Source organism: Alligator sinensis, unplaced genomic scaffold (genome assembly GCF_000455745.1).
Source record: "Alligator sinensis unplaced genomic scaffold, ASM45574v1 scaffold330_1, whole genome shotgun sequence".
Taxonomy (NCBI): Eukaryota; Metazoa; Chordata; order Crocodylia; family Alligatoridae; genus Alligator; species Alligator sinensis.
The window spans coordinates 147,713-171,002 of record NW_005842178.1 but is presented as its reverse complement, the minus strand read 5'-3'; the positions used below and the strand labels follow the sequence as shown (position 1 = coordinate 171,002).

The 23,290-nt window shown below is 43.9% G+C and overlaps 1 protein-coding gene across 3 annotated transcripts in view; it reads left to right on the top strand.

Annotated features, from left to right (window-relative positions):
- The first annotated feature begins 3,452 nt into the window (after positions 1-3,452).
- Positions 3,453-23,290, top strand: part of SYT17 (synaptotagmin 17) — a 71,117-nt gene continuing 51,279 nt past the window's right edge. For 2 of the 3 annotated variants that reach the window (XM_025207030.1, XM_025207032.1), the window contains exons 1-4: positions 3,927-4,034; positions 5,612-5,760; positions 11,329-11,477; positions 11,937-12,556. In XM_025207030.1, coding sequence (XP_025062815.1) covers positions 4,005-4,034; positions 5,612-5,760; positions 11,329-11,477; positions 11,937-12,556 — 948 coding nt within the window. In that variant the 5' untranslated portion in view covers positions 3,927-4,004. Of the gene's footprint in view, positions 3,836-3,926; positions 4,035-5,611; positions 5,761-10,724; positions 10,800-11,328; positions 11,478-11,936; positions 12,557-23,290 lie in introns of those variants that run through there. The other variant, XM_025207031.1, reaches the window with a different exon arrangement.

Sequence of the window (23,290 nt, the reverse complement as noted above, 5' to 3'; positions counted from 1 at the left end):
GTCCCGCGGGGAGCCGGGGCGGCGCCGGGCGCACGGGACACTCGCGGGGCCCCGCGCCCCCGCGCCCCGCCGAGATGGCCTACGTGCAGGTAGGGCGGGGGCTGCCCGCGGGACCCCGGGGACGGAGTCGGGGTGGCCACAGGGATGCTGCCTGGCTGGACGGGGCAGGGCGCGCGCAGAGTCCTGCCCTGTCCTGGCAGTGGGGATGGGGGTGGCCTTCAGTCACTTTTGCCATCAGAGCCGGTCCTGCTAATTGCCAAGGCGGGTGGGGACGGTTAGGCGGTGAGCGAGGGGCCTGACTGACCCTGCAGGACAGCAGCTGGGGCACCCCCTTCTCCACAGCCAGGTGGGTCCTGCAGCCCAGCCCCCGGGTGGATAGGATCATGCATATGGGGTCCCATGTGAGACTGAAATGGGCACCAAACACTGGCAAAGGGGACTGCCCCATGAGCCCTGTCAGTGCCAGGATCCCATCCCCTTCCCCCTGCAAACTGCTTCAAAACAGCTGCGGGAGCACAAGCCCCTGAAAGCCAGACACGCTTAGAAACGTCCTTCGAAGGAGCCGTGTGACCCTCACTGGCGAGTGGCCTGGAGCCCCCAAGGGATACAACAGCTCGCAGCTGGACCTGGCAGTGGCTGGGACGTGCCACGGTGGAGCGAGGGCTTGTCTGCGTGGGGAGGTTTCTGTGCAGGAAGATGCCGGCATCCATTCACAGTGCGATGGTTACCTCATATTGACTGCCTGTGAAAGTGGAGGACTCGGTGAAGTGTTTGTGGGCGAAGGGGGGCTGGTGCAGATTTACTGCTGTGTGCTCCACTAACTTTGCTGTGTGGACAAGGTTTGGGGGCTCTTGTGAGCTGACTGCCATTTGAAATGCTAACATTGTAGACCAGGCCCTTGGAACAGTCATTTGATCTGGTTCAGAGGATGAGTTTGGATGCCTATGGTTTTCCAGTTAAATGCTTGTGGGAGATGTCAGTCAGGACTCTGGATTCTTACCCTGGTGCTCCCACTGCCTCTCTGGTTTGTGCCTTGTGTAGTTGAATTATTTTGCCTTGCTAAGTGTGTAGGTCACCCTTTCTCGGTTGCTGACCACAGTGCACTGACCTGCCTCACAGGCCTGGCCTCAGAGTGAGCCATTTTGTCAGTTGAGTTGTTTGAGATCCTGAGATGACAGGTTTTGTGGGTGTCCAATGCCCAGTGAGGACTGTAAGAAGATTTTCCACTCATTTTGCTGGACTAAAATCAGGCTTTGGGTGAATATGGTATATTATCATCTCTAGTTTCAAAGATGCGTGCCTGGCTTAGGAGCATCAGTTCCATTAACCTCCAACAGGACCTGCACGTTAACAAGGTGCTTCTGAAAAATTCACCTCTGCTGTTCTTTGCTGTTTATCTCTGATATCAAGGGAGTAGTGATGGGATGCTATTAGTCCTCCCAAAAAAACTCTGGGTCTCATGTGATTTGTGGGAGTCAGAGAGCAGCTGAGCACACCAGTGTCCTAAAGAGATCGCAAAGGTCATGATGACAGTAACACCCTGAACTATGGCAGGTCCTGGAAGCCATGGTAGCAATGAACAGCAGGCAGCAATCTCAGCTACCGCTCATTTACAAGGAGTTGTTTTATTACGGGACTTCATTTGTGGCACAGTGACTCACAAATGGATTGTGCACATGAGTTGAGCAGATGGTCCTGACTGTGTTTCCTCAGCAGATCTAGTATAATAAACTTAAGTTCAGCAGTGTTTGATGTGGCATTCCTTTTGCGGTCCCCGGAGCCTCGCCCCTTCTCCCTGGACATGCTGTGGCAGGTCCAGTCTGCCCACGTGTGCTGGAGCATTGGTGCTCTTCATTTCCAGCTGGGCTTGACCAGCACCGTCTGCCCATCACACTATTCTCATCTTATGTCGTTTTCCAGCCTCTCCCCCTGTCCTCTGAGTGACACGGACAAAGACAGCTGTTCACGTTTGGTTTTGTTTTTTTTTTTCATGGATCTGTGCATTCATCTGTACATAGCACTGGCTGTTTATTTTCCTCTTCTTGGCTGTGACATTTGGCCCTTCTTTTTTGGATCATCAATCCCATATTTCTAGCCAGGGCTTCTGAGGGAATTTAGGTGGGCTTATAGATGCAGTGGACTCCTGTTACTTCATTATGGTGAATGTAGGTAGCTTTGCTCATGCTGCTGGGGTTGCTGACAGCCCAGGGACATGCAGTATTTTGAAGCAGATACCGGTGGTTTTCTCCATTTACTGGGCACATGCAGCCAGTAGGGCTGTTAGGTGCATGTCTGCCCATTACTATTTCCCTCTGCTGCACCTCCTGCTTCTCATGGTACATCCATGGAGTTGACTGCATGACACGGCATGAACCCAGTGGACTAGTTCTAAGGCAGTTTAAGTATTTTGGGTGCAGCCTTGACATAATCCGTAACCATTATTACCACAGTTTAGTGCACAGATCAGGCCCCGTGGCTTTTTAAATGATTTATCTTGGGTATAGCCATATCAAAGCACAAGGTTTTCCTGTTTCTCAGCCCTGGCTTCAAACAGAAACTGTTATTTTCACTAAGAGACAGTTTCTGAGAAACTGAAGATGGACATGATGTTACAGAGTTTTCTGTAGAAAGTTTTTTGTTACAAGTGATATACTCAAGTACCTTTTAAGAAAGTTTGCCATAGTCTGTACCTTGTATACCAGTGTTTCTCAACCTGTCGGTTGTAAGAATATATGAAAAGTTGCAAACAAAGTTTAAAAATGGATCAACACACTTAAAAAATGGATTCTCCTTTAAAGGAGAAAAATGTGGGAAACTGGCTTTTCCTTTGCAGGCTGGCAGAGGTCCAGCCTGTGGGGGCTGCTTGGGGCTTCTTCCTCCCCGCCCCACACACGGGTGTGCGGGCAGGGAGCAGTGGGTCAGGAGTGAGGGGCACTAGGTCAGGACTGGCCATCACTGTTTACAAATGGGTCCTGGTACAAAAAAGGTTGAGAACCACGTCTGTAAAAAACAGAGACATTAGAATTTGAATTTATATTTAGCAGGAGAGGGAGGAGCAGTCTACTGAAGATCTCCCTTTATATATGTGGTGGAGACAGCAGAGGAAATACAGCAGAAATCCCAAATCTTGTCTTTTTAAAATAAAATGTTGGTGAATTTTGTACCCATGAAAGTAAAAGTGCTGATAGCTTTAGTTTTCACAAGAACAGCACAAGCTGATCATAGTCACCTAAGAGTGGGAGGATAGTCTTGCAATTAAAACACCAGTATAGCACTTTGGGGACTCTTCCTAGCTCTCTCATTGACTTCCTGTGTGACCTTCGGAAAATCACTTTAGCCAGATTGTTAATGGATTTTTAAATATTATTTTAATTACAGTTGAATCTTGACCAAAATGTAACTCTAGGACTTGGATGTGATTTACAACTGTCACAGGAAATTGCGGTTGAATTGAAGTTGTTCCCAGGTAGCCATGAGAAATATGGTCACACATCCTGTCCCCTTAATTGGTAGCTTCCCTTTTCTTAAACAGTGAGCAAGTTTGCTGAGACTCTTCCAGGGAAAGGTGAGTGACAGGAGTCTGGAGGGGAGAAAGGGGCAGGGAGGAAATCAGTGCCCTGTTTGGACAGCCTTTTGCCTTACCTGAAATTATTTAGGGCAAACTCTGGAAATAGCATTACGTTGCTTAAAATTAAAGCTCCTCCTCAGGCTGGCAGGTGTCAGGCAGGTCACTTAGAGTTATTTGAACATTGCTAAACTGGTTTTGTCTTTTTCATTTTATTCCCCTTTGCTTCATCACGGATATCTAAAAGGACAGTTGGAACCAATAAATGAGGTGAGTTAATCTGATGATTCATTCCCTGTTCTCTTTCTGTCCAGAGAAGATGGTCTTGAACGTTCTGAATCTTTTCTAATGTCCTAGATAGATATGGATTACCAGATTCCTGGGTTTGTTTATAGAAAAACCATGGCGAGGGGGAAGGAGTAAATTTCATCTGTTTAAAATGGATGTGGAAAAACATCTCCTTGATGTAGTAAGTATGTAGCCCTTTGTGTCTGTCTTTGCAGCCCTGTGTTCCTAGGAGGGAACCTGCCCAAGTTTCTGCCTGGTGATACAGTACTGCAGACCTGACACATTTCAAAAATTTTTAGTGAACTAAAAAAAAAAATCTCCAATTTGTGGTTTATTAGGGTTCATTGTATTCTGGCAGGGGCATCAAGCTCACCTTGTGCTCTGGGCTAGATTGGGGCCGTAGGGCTCCTAGCAGGCCAGATTTCTTCCAGGACACAGGATGGTGGCATCGGGGCAAGTGGCTGCAAGCTGGGCAGGCATTTGTAGCAGTACGTAGCCATGCAAGCAGTGCTTGGCCAGGCAATGCCAGGGTGACCAAAGGCTGCATCACACATCCCTTGCTCACTTTTCTGCTGGCGTGCGGCAGGCCATGCCCACTACTAACCATGCCTCCTAGTCTAATGGTAGCCCAGCAGGCCTGATGGAGTTCTCTGCAGGCTGTATGTTTGACATCCTTGCATTATGGGATTCACCTGAAAAGGGAGCCAGATTGAGAGACTGTCAGTCCTATGCACTGTTCTGCGAGCCTTCCCACAGCCCCCAAGAAGGGGACAGGGATGGGTGGAAAAGGGATGGAGCCCTGGTACTTATTCCCTCTCCTCTCTCTCCAATCAGACCTTGCCTGGTATGGACAGAAGGGGGTTGCTTCCTTTTGCTTGCATTGGCCAACAGCAAGTCTCTGCTGTCCTGGAGCAAGGAAGGGAGAAGAGGAAAGAAATTGTAGCTCCTTTAAACATTTCCACTGGGATGTTATTGGTGTAATGCAACAGTGCAACACCCCTTATGCTTGCTGTGTGGAGGGTTATGTATCTATAATATAGTCTGTATGTAGCCAACCACCAGCACCGCTGATGGTTACTGCTGTTACTGTGCCAAATTGGGCTATCCAGGTCATTTCTGCCCAGGGCAAGTAACTTGCTTGTTACTAAAATCAGTAGGGTGTCTTTTACCCCTGCAAATTAATCACTGTGGTAAGGAGCAGGCACGCAGATTTGTGTCTAGGCTGATGCATCTTTATGACCAATCTATAAGGCTGCAATACTGTGCATTTATGTGGAGTGTATGACATCACCTGCTGACATATCATCAGTATTAAAGTGTATCCAGACTTGTGCTAGTTTTATTCAACTTTAAAATGCCTTGCAGAATAAAATTGGGATTTTTGCTAACCTCCTATTTTTACTTCTCCCTGCTGTACATTTGCTTTTGTATTTGTTTATTTGTTGATGCAGGTGAATACGTCTGTTTCCACTCCAGCATATTGTTCTGCGTTCATGTTCTGTAAATCACTCACTTGCTAACATACATAAGATATTGTACAAAAGCAAATACCTGCAGTGAATGTTTATTTCCCTGCCTAGTTATGGCTTTAGTGAGATTGGGCCAATAACTGTGTGGCACTTGTCTGTTTATATAAATGGAATAAATGTAGTTCCTAATGTTCTGTTCTAGACACAAAAATGTAAATACAGCTGAGTATTATTTCTTGCTAGTGATCAACTGGTTGTAATCTTGTTCTTTGGTTTCCAATGGCCTCAGGGTCTGCTCGCTAGAATCTCGGATCTCTTGCTGTGCAGATGGACTTGTAGAAATTGTTGTCAGAAGTGTTTCGACTGCAGCTGTTGTCAGTCGAGTGAGGATGAAGTTGAAATCCTGGGACCTTTTCCGGCTCAGACACCAGCCTGGCTGTAAGTTTAGATGTGCATTTTAAGGAAACGGTTATCTTCAGTTGATAACAGTGTGACAGAAGTAAAAGTATTTTAGCAATGTGAGGACATAAACTTGCCATAGCATAAACTTAAATACTTTCCAGATACACAAGATGCCATACACCTGCTTAATGGTACCCCTAAAATAAGAGTGAAAAGGAAGGAATGTGCTTTAGGAAGGAAAATGCTGTGTGTAGCTAGGATCCTGCAGACCCTTTTAATACAGGTAGTCTTTGAAATAGAGCTGCAGTAGTCCTTAAAGGCAGACATTTTCTTGCAAACCAGAACAGTAAGTTGGTAACTGGTCCAACGTTCTGTCTTGCAGAGGGCAAGATGTTTCATTTAAACCTTATATCATCTCTAAAGCAGACTGTATTGTTTTGAGCCCTTTTAACTCTTTGAGTGCTATATCTTTCTAATTTGCTATGAAAGCAAATGTTTAAGGAGATTTAAATTAATTTGTATGTTAACTTAGTACACTGGCTGTTTTGGGAACATGGGATGCTAGCTTTTTTGGCAATGGGGAGTTATGGTCTATTCTACAGATTACCATACTCTAAGCACCAGATAACTGTCTGGATGAAAAAGGGTGAAGACAGGACCTATGCCTCTCATTTGTTCTGTATAAGTTTGTCACCTGCATCTGTGCAGACCCTTTTAGAAAATGATTGAAATAGCTTTTAACTTTAGCTATTTACAAGACAAATCTCTAGTCATATGAGGACCTAGCTTGGGTGCCTTAGGCACAAATTGAACATATGCTACTCAGGGAAACTTGACCAAAATATTGACTAGGCTTCTTTTAAGAGTGAAAAAGGGGTCTTGGAATTATTGTGATGTAGCCAAAGTAAGGGAGAGATTTTCCTAAGCTCCTAGGTGAGAGCTTTACTCTGGGATACCTACATTTTTAATGAGGCATGAGTTCCTAAGTCATTCAGGTGGTTTTTGAAAATGTCCTCTTAACCCGTAAATAGTTAACGATAATGCTATCTAGGTTTTATGGTGTGCTTTGATTGGCATCCATTTACAGAAAAGTCAGCATCATTATTGAAGCAGAGAGAGCTGAAATGACTTGGCCAGAGTCACTCAGCAGCCTGTTGACAGAGCTGGGAGTAGAGCTCTGAGTCCTAGTTCGATGTGTTCTCTGCAAGGTTGTAGGGCCTCCCATGAAAGCATGTTACTTGACAATGAAGGGTTAAACCTGCAATATGTTCAGGGACTGCAACATGTGGGGTGCCCATTAATTGCTTCCTTAATGCATCACGCTGTGCTGAGAGGCGGGGGGACAGATGGTTAGACACATGATTACTCCCATCCAGTCCTGACGGTTTCCTTGCTTTTATTTCTTGTCTGTCACATCTCCACGGTTTGCATGCAGATGCTACATAAAATGAATTCTTTTATGTTTAAAGTACGGCCTCTTCTTGCTTTATTGGCTGTTTTGCATTGGGATAGCATTATGGTACAGAAGGGTTAGATGACCTATGTAATGGTTTTTAAGCGCAGTTTTTTAAGGGCCTGCTGTATGCCTAGAAACTGATTTACCTGCTGCTAATGGAAATTGGAAATAAAATCACTGCTAAATAAGGAAACGGTTTGTGCAAGAGAACACCATGATGCGGGCGTTTTATTGGACACAGAAAGCTATGCTGCAGGAGCAATTGAATACTTGTCCCCAAGCAGCCATGCTCGTCATCAGGAGGACATAGAGGAGTTCTGGAAGTGGGCACGTAGGGGGAATATATCTACTGGAGACTAGAAGTGGCAGGTCCTTTGGCAGTAGCTGACACTGCCTGATCTGGCCATAGTTTTTGTGCAGTGGTCAAACTACTTCCTCTGCCTCTATTTCTTTCTGGGCACTTAAACACAGGCAAGAAGCTAGGCAAGGTTGTCCTATAATTCTAGGACCTTCTGAAGCCCAGGACTTCGCAGCATGCAGAGAATATTGACCTCTCATGGACTCCTGAAGTGCTGCCTCCAGCCGGTGTTGTTGATCCTCACCAGTTCTGCTCCCCATACAATTCTTTGGAGCTAATTTTTCGAATGAGTTAACAATGAAAAAAAAAGTTGTGTGAAACAACTAATGGGTCAAAGATTGCAAACCTTTTTGATGCTGTGGTGCATTTGCTCATGCCAGCAGTCCTATTGGGAAACATTCATGAATATTTTTGCTAATACCAAAATTTAAAGTATGCCATTTAAAGAAGAGGGGCAGCAAACTTCTGCACTTGCTCAAATTGGCTGCTGTCTCCTATTAGACTAAATAGGGCCAAACCCAAGACACCTACAGCTAAGATGGCAGCTCTTGTGGCCACTCTCCACCTGTAGCCGGGGCAGGAGACAATGAGAGAGCAGAGCAATGTTCAGTGGTGGCTGTGGGGACAGAGAGGGAAACGGGGATCTGAGGAATATGCTGGTGGGGAGGGCAGATAGTGACTGGAAGAAAATGGGGATATTCTGGGGGAATGTGAATACATAGATGACTAGGGTATGAGAGAGACAGTGTGCTGGGGGAGGACATTGGAAAGATGGAAAGGATAGACATGGGTAGAGGAATTCCTTCCCTAGTAGCTAATGGGAAGGCCACACTTTTGTGCATGCGGTTAAGGTAGAAATGATCTTGCAGACAAGTAATGACTTAACACTGAGAAGAGAAAACAGAAAGCAACTGTTTTCGTTAGTGTAATATCAGGGTTAGTATGTTGGGAAGGGAAGGAGAATACCTGATATTTGAATGCTTGGAACTAGCAGCACTGTACTGCTTAGGGAGGCATGTGAGTAAGAGTTGGGAATGAGGCTGAAAATGAGGTATTTTAATGGATAAGTTATTTTAAAATTGCTCAGAGGGCCAGTTAACACTAATTGATTGTACCTAGGAGCTGTTCAGATACTGTGGTGGACCATAATAAAAAAAACTTATGGAAGATGAATTTTAAAAGATCCTCATGCTGCCTTTAGATACATGCACTGAATTTGGGGAGCAGTTCAATGTACTGGATTTCTCCTCAGTTACCAAGAGTAATTAAAAATAAATCAGGACTCCTAATTCTTCTGTGCACCCAGTAATCCTATCGATGTAATTTAGGGTGTGATTGGTCTTTGGTTTTTTTTTTTCTCCCTGAACCTTTTCACGGTCTCCACATATCAGTTAACAAATTTGTTAATGTCTACATTTATTAGTCCAGTGGTTTTCAAACTTCCTAAAGTCACGGGACCCTTTCATATCACTTCTGCTGCTGTGGAACTCCTACCCCTATCCTGAAGACTGACATGGAGCCTGGTGACCCGGCTTGGCAGAGCTCACTGCGTAAGGCCTGCTCTGTCATTACCCCAGTCTCGTTAGAGAACCCCTGATGACCTACTGTGGAACCCCAAGGTTGCACGGGATGATGCAGTTTGGAAACCACAGTATTAGTTCATCTCTGCAGTGCACCTGCTAACATCTATGAGAATCCAAGTATGCTGGGAATGCAAGATTGGGCTCCAGGGTTGCCAATTTAAGTTCTCTTCTATAGACGATTGATTTTTCTTGCTCCCTGAATTTTTGCAGTACCTTATCATGGCAGCTTTAAAAAAAATTGTCTTGCTGAAACAAATCTAATTATATTGACCTGCACACATGGTAAGTCCTTATTGTCATTCCATAATGATTGTTTGCTTCCTAGCCTTGGCAAAAAATTGGCAGGGAACTGGGGTACTTGTCAGCTATGCATGTTATGAAATACCCGACATAAAAACTCCAAGATAAATGCTGTGTGTTCTGTGAGATTAAATTGAAATTAGAGCTCAATTCTTCTTCTCAAAGGTTCTGATTAAACAAGAACAGAGCTATTCTAAACAGAGCCAAAGTTTATTTGAGTAAAAATGATTGTGGCTCAGTAGCAATTTCCTTACTAAAGGTCATCTGTATGTTATTAACTCACTATTATGTTTGTCTGTTGTAGAACATCCTTAATGCTTTTTTATCCCCTCCTGATTCTCTTTCTTGCTCTTGCTTTCTCCCCATTCTGTGTGCTTGCTTCTCAGACAGAAGTATAAGCACTATGACCCCAATGCTACATTTGGACACTCTGACCTGCACTGAGACCTGAACGAGCGATTTTTATGTCTCTAAGTTTATATCCACTTGCAATATTTGAACAACTTTAACAGTCTGCACCTATTTTTGAAAACTAGTCCCTTGTTCCCTTAACATATGCTTTAAATTTGATAGATGTTTTTCCCAGGGGTTGTGAAGCTTGGGACTATTTAGATTTGTAAGCACTGCTGCACATTTCCTGATTTCTCTATTCCTGAGTTAGGGCTAGGGATAGCTTCAGATCTGGAATTCCTTCTGTGGTTGGCATTTGATCTGGTGTTGCCTGCTTCTTATCACTCTAATACAGTCACAGTTTTGAGGCAAATGACTCCATGTATTCAGTTTCTATCTACCACAGCCAGAAATACAGAAAGAAGGAATTGGGAACAAGCGTAATGATCATCTCTGTTTATTTGCTGAACTTTGGCTGCTATCTGTTGCTATTTTTCTGAGTCCTCATTGTCTCGTGGCTTAACCAAAACATGTATTTAATCTTTGGTGTTTACTGTATGTCATACAGTACTGTTTAGTTCCCTGACTTGAGCGGGGTAATGCCAGGCCTTCACTGGTGTAACTGAAATCAGAATCTTTACTTTGCAGTCGGTGTCTTCATTACTGTGGGCTCTTGCTCTTCTCTGAGCTGAACCATTGAGATTTTGATTTGTTGCTTCATGTGAGCCCTTGCAGCTAGTGGGAGGTTCATGGTTTTCATTGAACTATTTTATGTAGAAATATTAAATTGCAATGTAAATTGTGCATGGATTTTTGTATTGTATTCTTATGAACCTTTGGGCATTTTGAGCCTTCTTGCAGGCTGTGCACCTCACTGATGCCTTCTTATTTAAATTCTATCAAAAAAATGTAGCTGAATTGTGTCCTCCCAGGGACACTTAATTGTACGAAAGTGGATAATGAAACAGACAGGAAGTTTTAAAAGAAGGTATGTCCATAAATCATATTTTACTGTCTCAAATACCCAAACCTTAATGATGAATTTACAACAATATTTTTTAATGAGTGAGAAGTTTTTGTTGGATGTGAAAAGATCACTCATAGTTATTTTCCATGTAGGTTTGTTCCCAATGAGCCATAGTTTCAGAACATAACTATAAATATACACCACTAATTAACCTTACACATTTTCACCAGATAGATGACCAGAGTGCTAATGGCCCAGGGCATACATGTTTGAAATATATAAGCATACCTGTGTAGATGTGTGTTAAATTGCATTGCTGATGAGAGTCAGTTTTTTTGCTTGTATGCTTCTGTCCAAAGGAGAGAACAGTGGGCTCTGTGGAGGACTGAAGTCTGATATCCAGTCTTCTGTTTTCCAATGGGAACTAAAGAATGAATTGTAGTACCCAGGTTTCTGTTTAGAAGATCGGAAATAGGGCTTTTGATTCTATATGTGATGTATACAGTACTCTTACTGGACTCATACATCCCATGGCCTGTCCTTGTAACAGGATAAGCAGTCAGAATGAGGAAAAAGATGGAGACTCTGATAACACCACCAGCGAGCCACCTCCAACTCCGCAGGATACTTCCCCTGACAGGAGGCGGTCATCATCAGATACTTCACGGTCCACTTATAGCCTTACAAGGCGGATTTCAAGTAAGACTATTATGAATGCAGTGTCAATGTAATTTTTTGTGTAAATCAAACCTTGGGTTAGTGACTGGTCTTCTACCTTTTACATAGAAAATCTGGTCACGCCTAAGGTTTGATTTGCATTTGACTACAATTTAACAGTTCATTGGTTTGATTGATTAAAATCCTGTGTTATTCCACAAGTGGAAAAGGGTAAAAGGAGCCAGGCTTATGTTTTAACAAAATGCAAAGGATGACTGTGGCAATCACACACCAAAAAATGGGCAGACGTGAAAATCTATTTGATGTTCATACCTACATTTCAGTAAAAAGAGCTCCAGTCATGGGCCACAGTCTTATTGTGCAGTTGGGCAAGCACAGAACAAGAACAGCCCATGCTCCAGAGAGCTGGCCATCTACATGAGGCCGTGATGACGTCTTTCCAGCTGCTGACGTTGCTGTTTGTTTATTTCTCTTGTTTAGGTCTAGAATCAAGAAGGCCAAGTTCTCCACTAATTGACATTAAACCTATTGAGTTTGGAATTATAGGAGCTAAAAAGGAAATAGTTCAGCCAACTATCCTGAGAAAAACCTATGCCCCAGATGACTACTTTAGAAAATTTGAACCAAGACTTTATTCCCTTGATTCTAACAGTGATGATGTGGACTCCTTGACAGACGAGGAAATCTTATCAAAGTATCAACTGGGCATGCTGCATTTTAGCACACAGTATGATCTGTTGCATAATTATCTAATAGTGAGGGTAATTGAGGCTAGAGATCTGCCTCCTCCAATTTCCTATGATGGCTCAAGACAAGATATGGCTCATTCTAACCCTTATGTCAAGATATGTCTCCTTCCTGATCAGAAGAACTCCAAGCAGACAGGAGTAAAACGCAAAACGCAGAACCCGGTGTTTGAGGAGAGATACACATTTGAAATCCCATTTTTAGAAGCCCAGAGAAGAACTCTGCTTTTAACCATAGTGGATTTTGACAAATTTTCACGCCATTGTGTCATTGGCAAAGTGTCGATGCCATTAAGCGAAGTAGACCTTGTGAAGGGTGGACACTGGTGGAAGGCCCTTGTTCCCAGTTCTCAGGTAATGGAATTTATCAGAGGTTTGTTGCCACTATGTTCTTACTCTGTATGATTCCTTTTCCTTTAAGGAGTTAACTAAAGTGCTAAATAGAGCTGTTGTCACCCAAGAAGCACAGTATCCCTTGGACTGAAAAGACACTGGCCATGTTTTGGGTATCATTCATACCTGTGTTACTCTGGTACACATTCAGGAGTCCCCGCCCCCACTTTTTTATTTTATTAGGCTGACCATTTTGGCTGCAAAGGAACATCTGCAGCCAATGGAGAGGAGAACAGAAAAACCTCACAGCATATATAAGAGAAACTGCCACAAGTTGCTTTGTGAATTGGCAGCTTCCAGGAAGACCTTTTCTGTAGATACAGCTAGTGGATGTGCAAATCCTTGTATTTGTGTGAGGATAAATCCTTCTCCGCAGTGGGTTGTGCTCACTGCCAGTGACTGTAGAGAAGCTTTCCTTCCTGGAAGATGAACACTCTTTTGACTATCAACAGACCCCTGCTTCTGCATGGAGTCTTTGCCCATTGATACCTCTTTGTTATGAGCAGATACCCAGAAGACCAGCCCCCTTTAAGAAATGTTGGATATCCTACCTGTTATAGAGTTATTCTTGGTGTGTTTCTGGAAAGACTGATGGAGAAATATATGCCCCAAATTAATAGGAGGCATGGGATTTATTTTCACTGCATTTTTGAGAGAAGTTAAACATGCAGTATAGGGAATCTGATAGCAAGGATATTTTGCATGTGTATATGTTTAGATCTTGACAAAGGGCCAGGTCATGCTGTGTGATGTACTGAGTGGAAAGGGCAGGTAGGTTCTTTCCATATCCCCTTGTGAGCAGCAGTGCAGGGCAGGATCTCTCTCTTCCCATTCCTCACAAGAGTGTTGGGGAAAAACACCTGGCCAGTGCAACAACCCAAGTATGGCAGTAGGATGTAAAAGTATTCCCCAGCACCCCAGTTAGCAAATATGCTGCAGCCACCAGCACATGCTAGGCAAGGTGCATGGTACCCTGATAAAAAAAGGGAAGCAAATGACAATACATTACTAGAACTCTTTTTGGACCTAACTGCCTTGCATTGCTCTGTTCCCATCTAAATTGCTTAGCTCCATGTGGTAAGGACAGGAGTTTGTCTTGAGTAAAAGACACCTGTTCAGAATCAGTGTGATATGTTTAGACCTCACCAATTGTGGGATTGCAATTAGTCAGTCCTAGGTTTTCAGTTTTTCATACAGCTCTGTCTGATCTCTCTCTGGTGGCTAACAGCTTCTTACCAGAAGGCCAGGTTAGCCCTGGTGAAGAAATCAGTCATTTGCTGATCTCTCTTACGCTGGTGCACATCTGAGTCAATTCTGTTGACTTGTAGGAGATTGCTTCTGATTTACACTGTCAGAAAGCTGGGGCTTGAGTTCAGAAAGCTGCCATGTCTGTATACAGAATTCCAAAGCTGCTGATTCTCCCTTGTGTCCCCACCCCATCTGAGCATAGGGGTCAGAAAGTGTCTGCTGCTGTCTTTGCCATGAATGTATATGTCTGTAGGTGATTATGCAAGGGGTCTATTGTATTTCAGTGTTGGTTAGAAGTCTACCACAGACTCCTGTTACTTATATTAGAAGGTGGTCCTGTTGATACACATGGGCTAAGTTTGTCTCATGTAGGGCTGGATTTGAGGAACTTCCCCCACCCGTGAATCTCAGTGCAATGGCTGAGTTTTGTTTTTGAATTGATCAACCAAGTTCTCAACATAATGGCCTCAACTGAAGTGAAGTAGGTACAGGTATGGTCAGGATTGTGTCCTCTCTGTTCTTTGAAGGGTGTAGGAAAGTCTGCTCTGACCCATGCTCTGTTACTGTTTCTGGAGGCCCTTACACTCACCTGGTGTTGACTGCCAACACTCTGCCTCCGCTGTGTTTTCCTCCCACTCTGCCCAGATGTATGTAGCAGAACAGAGTAGAGGGCAACTGTGAATCAGTCTTCTGTGGCCTGGACCATGCACATCCCTGACTATAGAGCAGTGCTTTCACATGTGTTATGTTAAGAGCAAGTAGGGCATGTACTGCTCTCACCAAGGCCATTGATACCACTGAGGCTATTGGGGCGGGGGAACAGAATTAGTGTTGGAAAACATCTGTTATTGGCAATTAAGGTTACTTCTATTTAGGGGCTTGCATCTGGATATTTGTGTTAAAAAATCTGAATTAAACCACAGCAGTGCTGGGCATCTGAAATTTCTCCAGGCCTCTCTATGTGCTGGTAAGGGAGGGAAAGCTGCACTGCGCTGATTCCAAGTTCTGTAGCTTCCATTAAGTTGGATCATTGTCCAGGCAGATCAGGCCTACTCTGGGGACGTTTCAACTTTAACATCAGTCCAGAATCTGCTTTACCTTATTTTCTTCCTCTCTTCACCAGGCTGTGCCACAGTCCTTTGGAGAGGCAGCACAGGATCCATCTCGGTGTCCTTATTCAGTAACTGTCTGGTTTGTGTGCACATTTCTAAGTCTTCTACTGTGGAAAAGACCATTCAGGGTGTAAGAGGCAGGTCATCTGTTCCGTACAGGATACGTTTTAATTCTGTAACACTGTTGCGCTGGTTAAGTACCATGTTCATCTTTCCGATGGAGTTTTGGAGAGGCTTCTCATGGTTAGTTTGTCCCAGCAAATGTCTTCATGTCCTCAGATCGGATGCACCTTGAGTCCTTCAGAACCAAGGGCTGCCTGAGTTTTACTGCATCAGTCTGTCTCAGTGGAGAACCCTTTTTCTTTTAAGTAATGACAGTTGAAATGTGACATGGAGTTAAATAAGAGACATTGCCTGCTCCTAACTAAATGGAGAGTTAAATAAAGAGCAGCTGTCAGGGGAATTAAGACTATGCTGCATTTTTTGCTCATTAGATTCAGCAAGTCTTTGTGATCTTAGTCTTTGGGGAAGAAAGACAATGGATTCAGAGTACATGTGGCCTACCAGTCCTACCAGTGTTGTGCCTGGGGTTGGGAGAGAGACCAGGAACAGCTGCTGTCTGTGTTGGGAACTGCCATGCAGGGCTGCTGCTGTTCTGAATGTCACTGGGTCTTTTCGTCAGGCCTTATTCAGTCCCGGATAGGGTTTGCATACAGCACTGATAGCAGTGCACATTGACATTTCTGATATTTAAAAAACAAGCAGAGTAAATCTCCTTCCTAAACCAAACCAAATTTTACAGGCCTTTTTATACCCATAGAAAAAACAGAAAAGGCATGTACCAATTAAATCCTTTGTAGATTACTTTAAAAGGAGGAAGGAAAGAATTGGTGTTCTGGTTCTGAGTCCCTCTTTTCTTCCTCACCCTTTCTCCCCGGGCCACAGCACAATGACAGACTGAGGTCTGTAGAAAATGGTTGTGAAACATCTGCAGTCTAAGTAGAAAGGACAGAAAGGTATGTGGTATCTTGTCTTTGATTTTTCTCAGTGAGAAGAGCCCCAAATGAGTAAACCCTATTAATTTTTAAAAACTATGTATTAATATTTTATAGTAAAAAAAATGCAGTTGTATGGATTTTTTTATAAGCTCCATCCTCAGGATGACAAAAATTGCTGTTTAAAAAACATGATTTTGCTTATATCTTCCACCCACCTTCACTTTAATATCTCTGAATCTGAAACCCAGAATAAGGTATCCTAAGACTTCTTTTCAGGATAACAATGCAAAACAGCAGTACTATGGTGCAGATCCTTAACCGAGGTAAGTTTTCAGAGCACCATTGACTTCAGTAGATCTCAGAACTCACACCTGCTGGTATCTTTCCCAAGTGATTAAGCCAATCAAAAAACTCTGTGGTGAGAAAATACTAAAGTGGTCGGTCCCCTTAGCAGAGAGAGAGAGAAAAATGATCAGGCCATAGACAAGATATGTAAAGATAGGAAGCAAGAAGTGTAATTTAAAAATAGGCAGGAACTTGATGAGCTGCAGAGAAATGGAAAGTTGGTCCAGATGGCAGGAGCTGCAGAAGAGAGAAGGTTTTCTCCTGAGTAGCGGTGAGTGGGAAGAGATGATGAGAGTTGTAAATGAGCAAAGAACGTGGGTGTAAAATGCTATCAGACCAGAATGGCACCTGCTTTGCCCTTACTTGGCTCAGATGCACATGACTATTACCCTGTACTATGCTGGGCACAAAGGCTCTGAGGTGGTGTAAGGTGAAGCAAGCCTATGGACGGTGTTGTTAAATCTGAATCCTGGAATGAACAGAGGGGCAAGCTGTGCAAAGGCTTTTAATTCTTAAGGGTGTTGGTTCAAATCCAGTCCAGATCTATAATGATGATGGCTGTTTGTTAGCCAGAAGCACGTGAAATTTCCTTAGCTCAGTTCCCAGGTGAGTGGACAGGAGTCTGCATCACAAAAACTACCATTACAGCTAACACCTTTGCTATCAGAGGTATCCAGGAGTGAATTTGCATTGGAACTGTACTTTTCCCTTCAATCCTTAGGAGCGGTGTCTTTGGTTAGGGACTGGGGCATTGTGATACTCACCTACCTTGTATAAGTACTAAATAAATGTACAGTAACCAGAGTTACTGTACAATAGCACCAGCAGACGTCTTTTAGGTGATGCTGCTGTGCAGTAGCATATTAGCACTGTTAGTGCTGTGATGTGCTCCTGTGCAGGAATATTTGGCTATTGCGCAGTCAGTGTTTCACGCAGATGTGCCCAGAGAGACCTATTTTACATAGGACCCTTGTGTGCTACCAAACAGGAGAGCCTGCTATGGTTTCAGCAGAAAGAGATGAATTCATGGCAGGAGTAATTTAATTAAAGCTCCCCATCTCTGTCAATTCAAATGGCAGCAACTTGAGTCCAGCCTCATTCCACTCCCTTCCTAGCATATTGCTCTCAAAACACTCCAATGGACGTACGAAAATTGCCATATTGATTTTTAAGTGTTATTAATGGCATAGCAAAGTCTCAGTAATGGAGCCCTGGTTTCTCTCCTAAACTGATGATTCTGAGTCACTCATTTATTTCAGCAGCTGCTAGGTTTTGGGGCATGTTCAAAATACTGACAAAGTCTCTTACATGTTCAGTTCTCAGTGAGTTAGAGCCAGGAATGTGGAATCTACTTTCATGCTGACGCACAAAACACTGGATCAAACTGCGGTTTCAATAGCCTTCCTAAAGAAGTCTTTCTGATGGATTTTTCTGTGTGCTCATTTCTGTCCAACATTTCAGGATTCTCTCTGAAGGATATTACAGAAATGTGCTTTTATTTATATAGTTTTACAGTTATACACTTCACAGCCAAATACAGGGGGGTAACGTACATTTCCAAGGGATGGTGTTGGCTGGTCCCTAGACCCCAAATTGAAAAGCCTGGGAATTGTGCAGTTAAGAATGAATGTAGTAGTAATCACAAGTCTTCCAAAAGGCATGCCGGAAGTGGTACAGATAAAAATCCCAGAACTAGCTCATAAGTTACATCACCAATTTCAATTTCCCTCTCTTTTCCAAGTCTGTATCACCACTGAGATCAAATATAAGCAATAGTTTGTGTTTACTTTTGAGCTAGAAATCAAAATTAGCATTTCAGAGTGCTGCTGAAAGACCGAATCTCTTGTAAAACATCCAATCAGAGCAGAGTGCAAAATTCAGGGCAAGAAACCCATTAGACTCTCAGTGAGCCCTTAGACATAAGCATCATGAGTACCAAACATGAGCACCTCTCAAAGTTAAAAGTAAAACACAGCAAGCATGTAGCAAGCATGTAGATATGGCTTAATGTCCAGAGAGGCAAAAGGAGTTTCTAACTTGAAATAATTGAGTTGTCCACTCCCCCTAAAGTTAAGAATCTACTTAAGGATATTGCTGAATTGAGGCCAAAGTACTGAGTATCTTACCAGGTTAACACCTTTCACCTACAGTGTGAAAGGTATGGGCATGAAGTCCTAAGTGAATGCAGAGTCCTTTAGAGTTCAGACAGACATGACAATTTTTAGCCCATCTGGCCACACAAAATGGTCTATAGCCGTGACCAAACACAAGTGCATGGCTGCAGACTGCTTCAAAAATGGCAGATCAGGTGAAAATCTGAACCCTTATTACACTAGGGGTCACATGAAGACATTTCAAAACAGGGTGTCTTCTGTAACTTTTGTCTGCACTGTTTCCTACCCTCGAGCTGTTTTCAGAACAGGGGAGGGGACAGGGAGTCTGGGGTTTTTTCAGCCCCCACTGGTGGGTGGGACGAGTGTGCTAGAGTTCCCCATTCTCCCCCACCCAAAGGTGGAGGAGGTCAATTCACCTACATCACCCTCCAGTGCTGGCTGAGGAGCACCTAGAACACGCTCCCTCTCCTCCCTTTCCCCTTCCTGTTCTGAAACAGGGACAGGCTGGGAGAGAGGAGGGGCTGTTGCTGGAGGAAGCCTGCTGCAGGCTCCCACCCAGCAGCTAGATTCCCCTCCCCTCCTGGAACAGACAGTGAACTTCTGTTTGGTCTGGGGGATCGTTGTAACTCAGAACGCTTCCCACAAAGCATTCTCGGTTACAGTGGGGAGCTGCACTTCTGTCTCCACCCTAGTGATCAATAGAACAGGTAGGTGACAGAATGGAGACAGAAAATAGGGTAAAACCAGGGAGACAAGAGTCACATTGCTGAATAATGATTCATGCTGAAATATTGCAACAAAGCATAACTTAAGAGCTGATTAATTGGAGCAGGAGAGTTCCTGCCTTTTAGTTGCAGGAACTGTGCACAGACCTTGGTGTGTTCTGGCTTGGAGTTCAAGTTCATTATGGTGGATTGGTTCTATGAACTAGTGAGGGGTCCTTTTTTTACTCAGACTTTTCCTTTCATAAAGTAGTGATCTGATGCCAGATAAGGGTGCCTCCTCCCAACCTGGGACCAGGAAACTGTCACACAAGAGGCAGAGTAGGCTGGTGTTAGTGGATGAGTCCCTCTAGGCATGGGATTTAACTCTTATTAAATAGGGGTGGGATTTCTGCAGTTAAATTCCTGCATGTTCATTGGTGGTACACTAGTACTAAGAATACTGGGGATGCACAGCAACTACTGCACTGTAGATTCATTTTAAAGCACCGTTTTCTAGCACTCACAGATACAGGCACTAGAAAATAGTGCTTTGAACTATTGCACCAAAGTGCACGTGTAGACGCTGACCAGGAGCAATTTGCTTTGTCAGCCCAGGCAGCAGGGGGCCACAACAGCAGCCTGGTTAAGCCCCAAGCTCTGGAGAGCAGGCAGGAGCTGTCCCCAGCCCATGTCCCAGCTCCTGTCCAGTGCCAGGGAGATGCGAGTATCCCTGGTCCCAGTGCTGCTCAGCTCCCGCTTCCCCCTACCACTGGGCAGGAGATGGGGCATGGGCTGGGGATCCCAGCTTATCACTGCCCTCCCTGTGGCTGTGTGTCTTGGGAGGCAAAGCAACCCTGAGCTGCAAAGGACTGTGCTCACCAAAAACTGGCCCCAGAGACTGGAGCAGGGTCTGAGGCTGCCAAGCAGGCAGACGCCTCCTTACTTTTGTTGATGACAGACTGATCCAACAAGTTCACCCCAGGCTTTTCCACTGCCTGGAAGCAAAGCAAGGGGAGAGATCAGGGCACCGCTGCTGCCACTCAGGCACGGGGCATCGCCCCAATCCAGCGCTGCTGAGCCAGGCTGCGATCCTGAGCTCCATGCAGCTGGGAGCTGCCCCCAGAGGTGGGACAGCTCTCCCCCGCAGACCAGGCCTGACCCTGGTATCCTCTGCCAGCCCAGGGCTTGTACCCATGGGACCTGGAGCTCCCCATGGCTGCTGCAATGGTGCAGAGCAGGGCAGGAGCAGACTTGGACTAGGCTGCTTCTGTTTGGCTCAAGTTTATTCCTTTCATGGGTGCGTATACAGACATGTGCCCCTAATGCACCTGAATTTTTTTCATAGAAAATTCAGGTGCATTAATCGCATGTGTCAACACACCCACTGTGTAGCTCACTAGCTCCCTCTGTTCCAAGTTAGAAAGGCTTGACAGATTTTAAAGAATTTAGCCTAGCAGCAGCCACAAAAGATGGGAAGCTTATCCCCAGCCAATGCTAGAAGGAATAAGTATCTTGCCCAAAGTCATACAAGAATTCATTGGCAAAACTAGAGGGAATTTTGTAAGCTGGGTCTCAAGACTGCTTTACCTGGGCTCAGTACACCTAGTGTATCAATCCATTTGCTGTTCCCAATTCCTGCTTAATTGTAATTCACACATCTGGCAACATCTAGTCATGTGCCATAGGATACTGTAGGAAGCCAATAGGAGCAGAGTGCACTAACCAGAACTTTTCTAAGGGGGTTGAATGGCATGGATAACCTTGAGTAGGAAAATCAGTTTGCAACTTCATTAGAAGCACTCTCTAGATCTTTATGCTGATGTAAGATGTTGGAGCTGGGGAGCTTTTTAGTTGCAGGATGCTGCACATGTTCTAATAATGAAAAATAGATAGTCTGGAAGGTCTGTGAACACTGTTCTGCACCGATCCAAATGAGATGCTCTAGTGGCATAAATTAAGGGATTTGCTTCCTTTGAGACCACCTTGCCCTGTTTGAGAAATGGCAGAAAAGCTTTTGGGTAAAGAGCGTGGGCATAGATGCGTGGGTGTGTTTCAGCCCACATCCTAATTGCAGAAAGTGTGAGACCAAAATAACCTTAAGGTTACCAGCCCAAATAATTGGCTGCATTACCTACCCGTGAAAAGAAACTGCTAAGGATGAAACATTAATCAGAACTTCAGGACAATCTCAGACATCCAAGACTTGGTGTCACTTAGGCACCTAATCAAACAGGAAATTGCTTTTCTAGGGTCACCTGAGTTCAAAACGCAAAGCTGTGTGTCATCCAGATAACAATGGTAACTAAATTTATGCTTTTGAATGGTGGTACCTAAAGGAAGCGGGTGAGCAAAATAAACAATGGACCAATAATAGCAAAACCAGCAGCTTTCTGTTGTTGTTCAGTAAAAATGCCTTGGAAGAGAGAAATTCAGACACTTTCTTTCCTGTACTGCGGATGAAGTAAAAATGACACTTCATACTCCTTTGTTCAATCCCTACACCTGTCAGAGCCTAGTATTTCTCCATTAACCCTCTCAGCCGTCTTGAGAAACCTCCCATTTTGTAACAAAAATGTGCTTCAATGTACAAAGCCATTTGGGGAAAACTTTTAAACATTTTTTTCCTATTGATAGAGATACCTGTATAAACCAAAGCGAAGAAATGAGCTGATAATTATGAAAACAGGCCATATTTATAGAGAGTAAATATGGCCTGAATTCATAATCTATCAGGCTCCCCTAAATCAGAAACATTCCCACCCAAACCTGCCTGACTTGTTTGTTTTAAGGCTTCTAACTTCTTTCAAATACGGAAAGAAAACGCTGCCAGCCTCCTCTGACTGGGTCACTTCTCAAATAACCTGCTATAATAAAAATAGCCATTTTATACCAACTACAATGTACTCTACAGCCTTTTTTCCAGTTTTCTCCATTTTGCTAGACATTTGTCTATTTGTGTAGACAAATGTCCATTTAGCACCAATTTTGCTAGAACAGGCTGTTCACCTCCAATACAAATGCTTTGACCCAGGTCTCTCCTTAAACAGTGAAATATCACTGCTGATCCTCAACAGCATGAACTTTGTCTTGCAAATAGCAGTGAACTCAAAGTAGTAAGTTCCAACTCGTGCATAAGGTTCCCTTGAAGCAACTGATTTATTAGTAACTTGTTTGTTAATTGGATCCTACGTGAAGCTATTGACAATTGCAAGTGATATGATAAAAGTACAGAGCAAAGTCAATGAACAGGAGCAGCACATAAACCTATTAATAAACAATGGGTGCAGGTGCTGTTCAACCCAACAGGAAAGAAATGTAAGGTTGCATAGTAATTCAAAGAAATATTTTTGTTGAGAATTGTAGTCTCATCTGCTTCAACTGCTTGCACAATGGCAGGTTTTGAACAATCCAGCTTTCAAATTCCTACAACTGAGGTGGAAATATATATGCATAAGATCAGATACAGTTCACTTCTTAAGTTAAATACCTTTGCAAGTCACTGAGTCATTTGTATGGTAAGCTATTCAGTGAACTGTATTTTTTTCTGAAAATGCTGTTTGTCATTTCTGAAAGCACACTTGAAGCTCTGCTCCAGAATGAGGCTGTTGAGACTATTGCTTTTTTACCATTTTCCAGCAAGCCTATTCTGATGTGGTCTGTGTGGCTTGGATTGCACATTATTTCCTAAAAGACAATTAATCAAAACATGCAGCATTTGGACATTGCTGGCAATAAGTCGGAAAGTGGTTTTATACAGAAAAGGTATTAATGGAAATTTTAGCAGACAGGGACAGCTCTAAAGCCTGTTGAAGCCAGGAATTCTCTTTCTATTTACTTTGGTGGGTTTTGGATCAATTCCATAATGCACAATAGTTTGTAATATCCCATTAGGAAAATGTAGACCAAATCTGGATAGAAAACTGGCTGAATTGTCAGGCTCAGAGAGTAGAAATCAATGGCTTGAGGTCTAGTTGGCAGCCAGTATCAAGTGAAGTGCCCCAGGGGTTGGTCCTGTGGCTGGTTTTGTTCAGTATTTGCATCAGCAACCTGGAAGAGGGGATGGAGTGCACCCTCAACAAGTTTGTGAATGGTACCAAGCTGGGGGGGAGTAGTAGATACACTGGAGGGTAGGGATAGGATTTAGAGAGACCTTGACGAACTGGAGGATTGGACC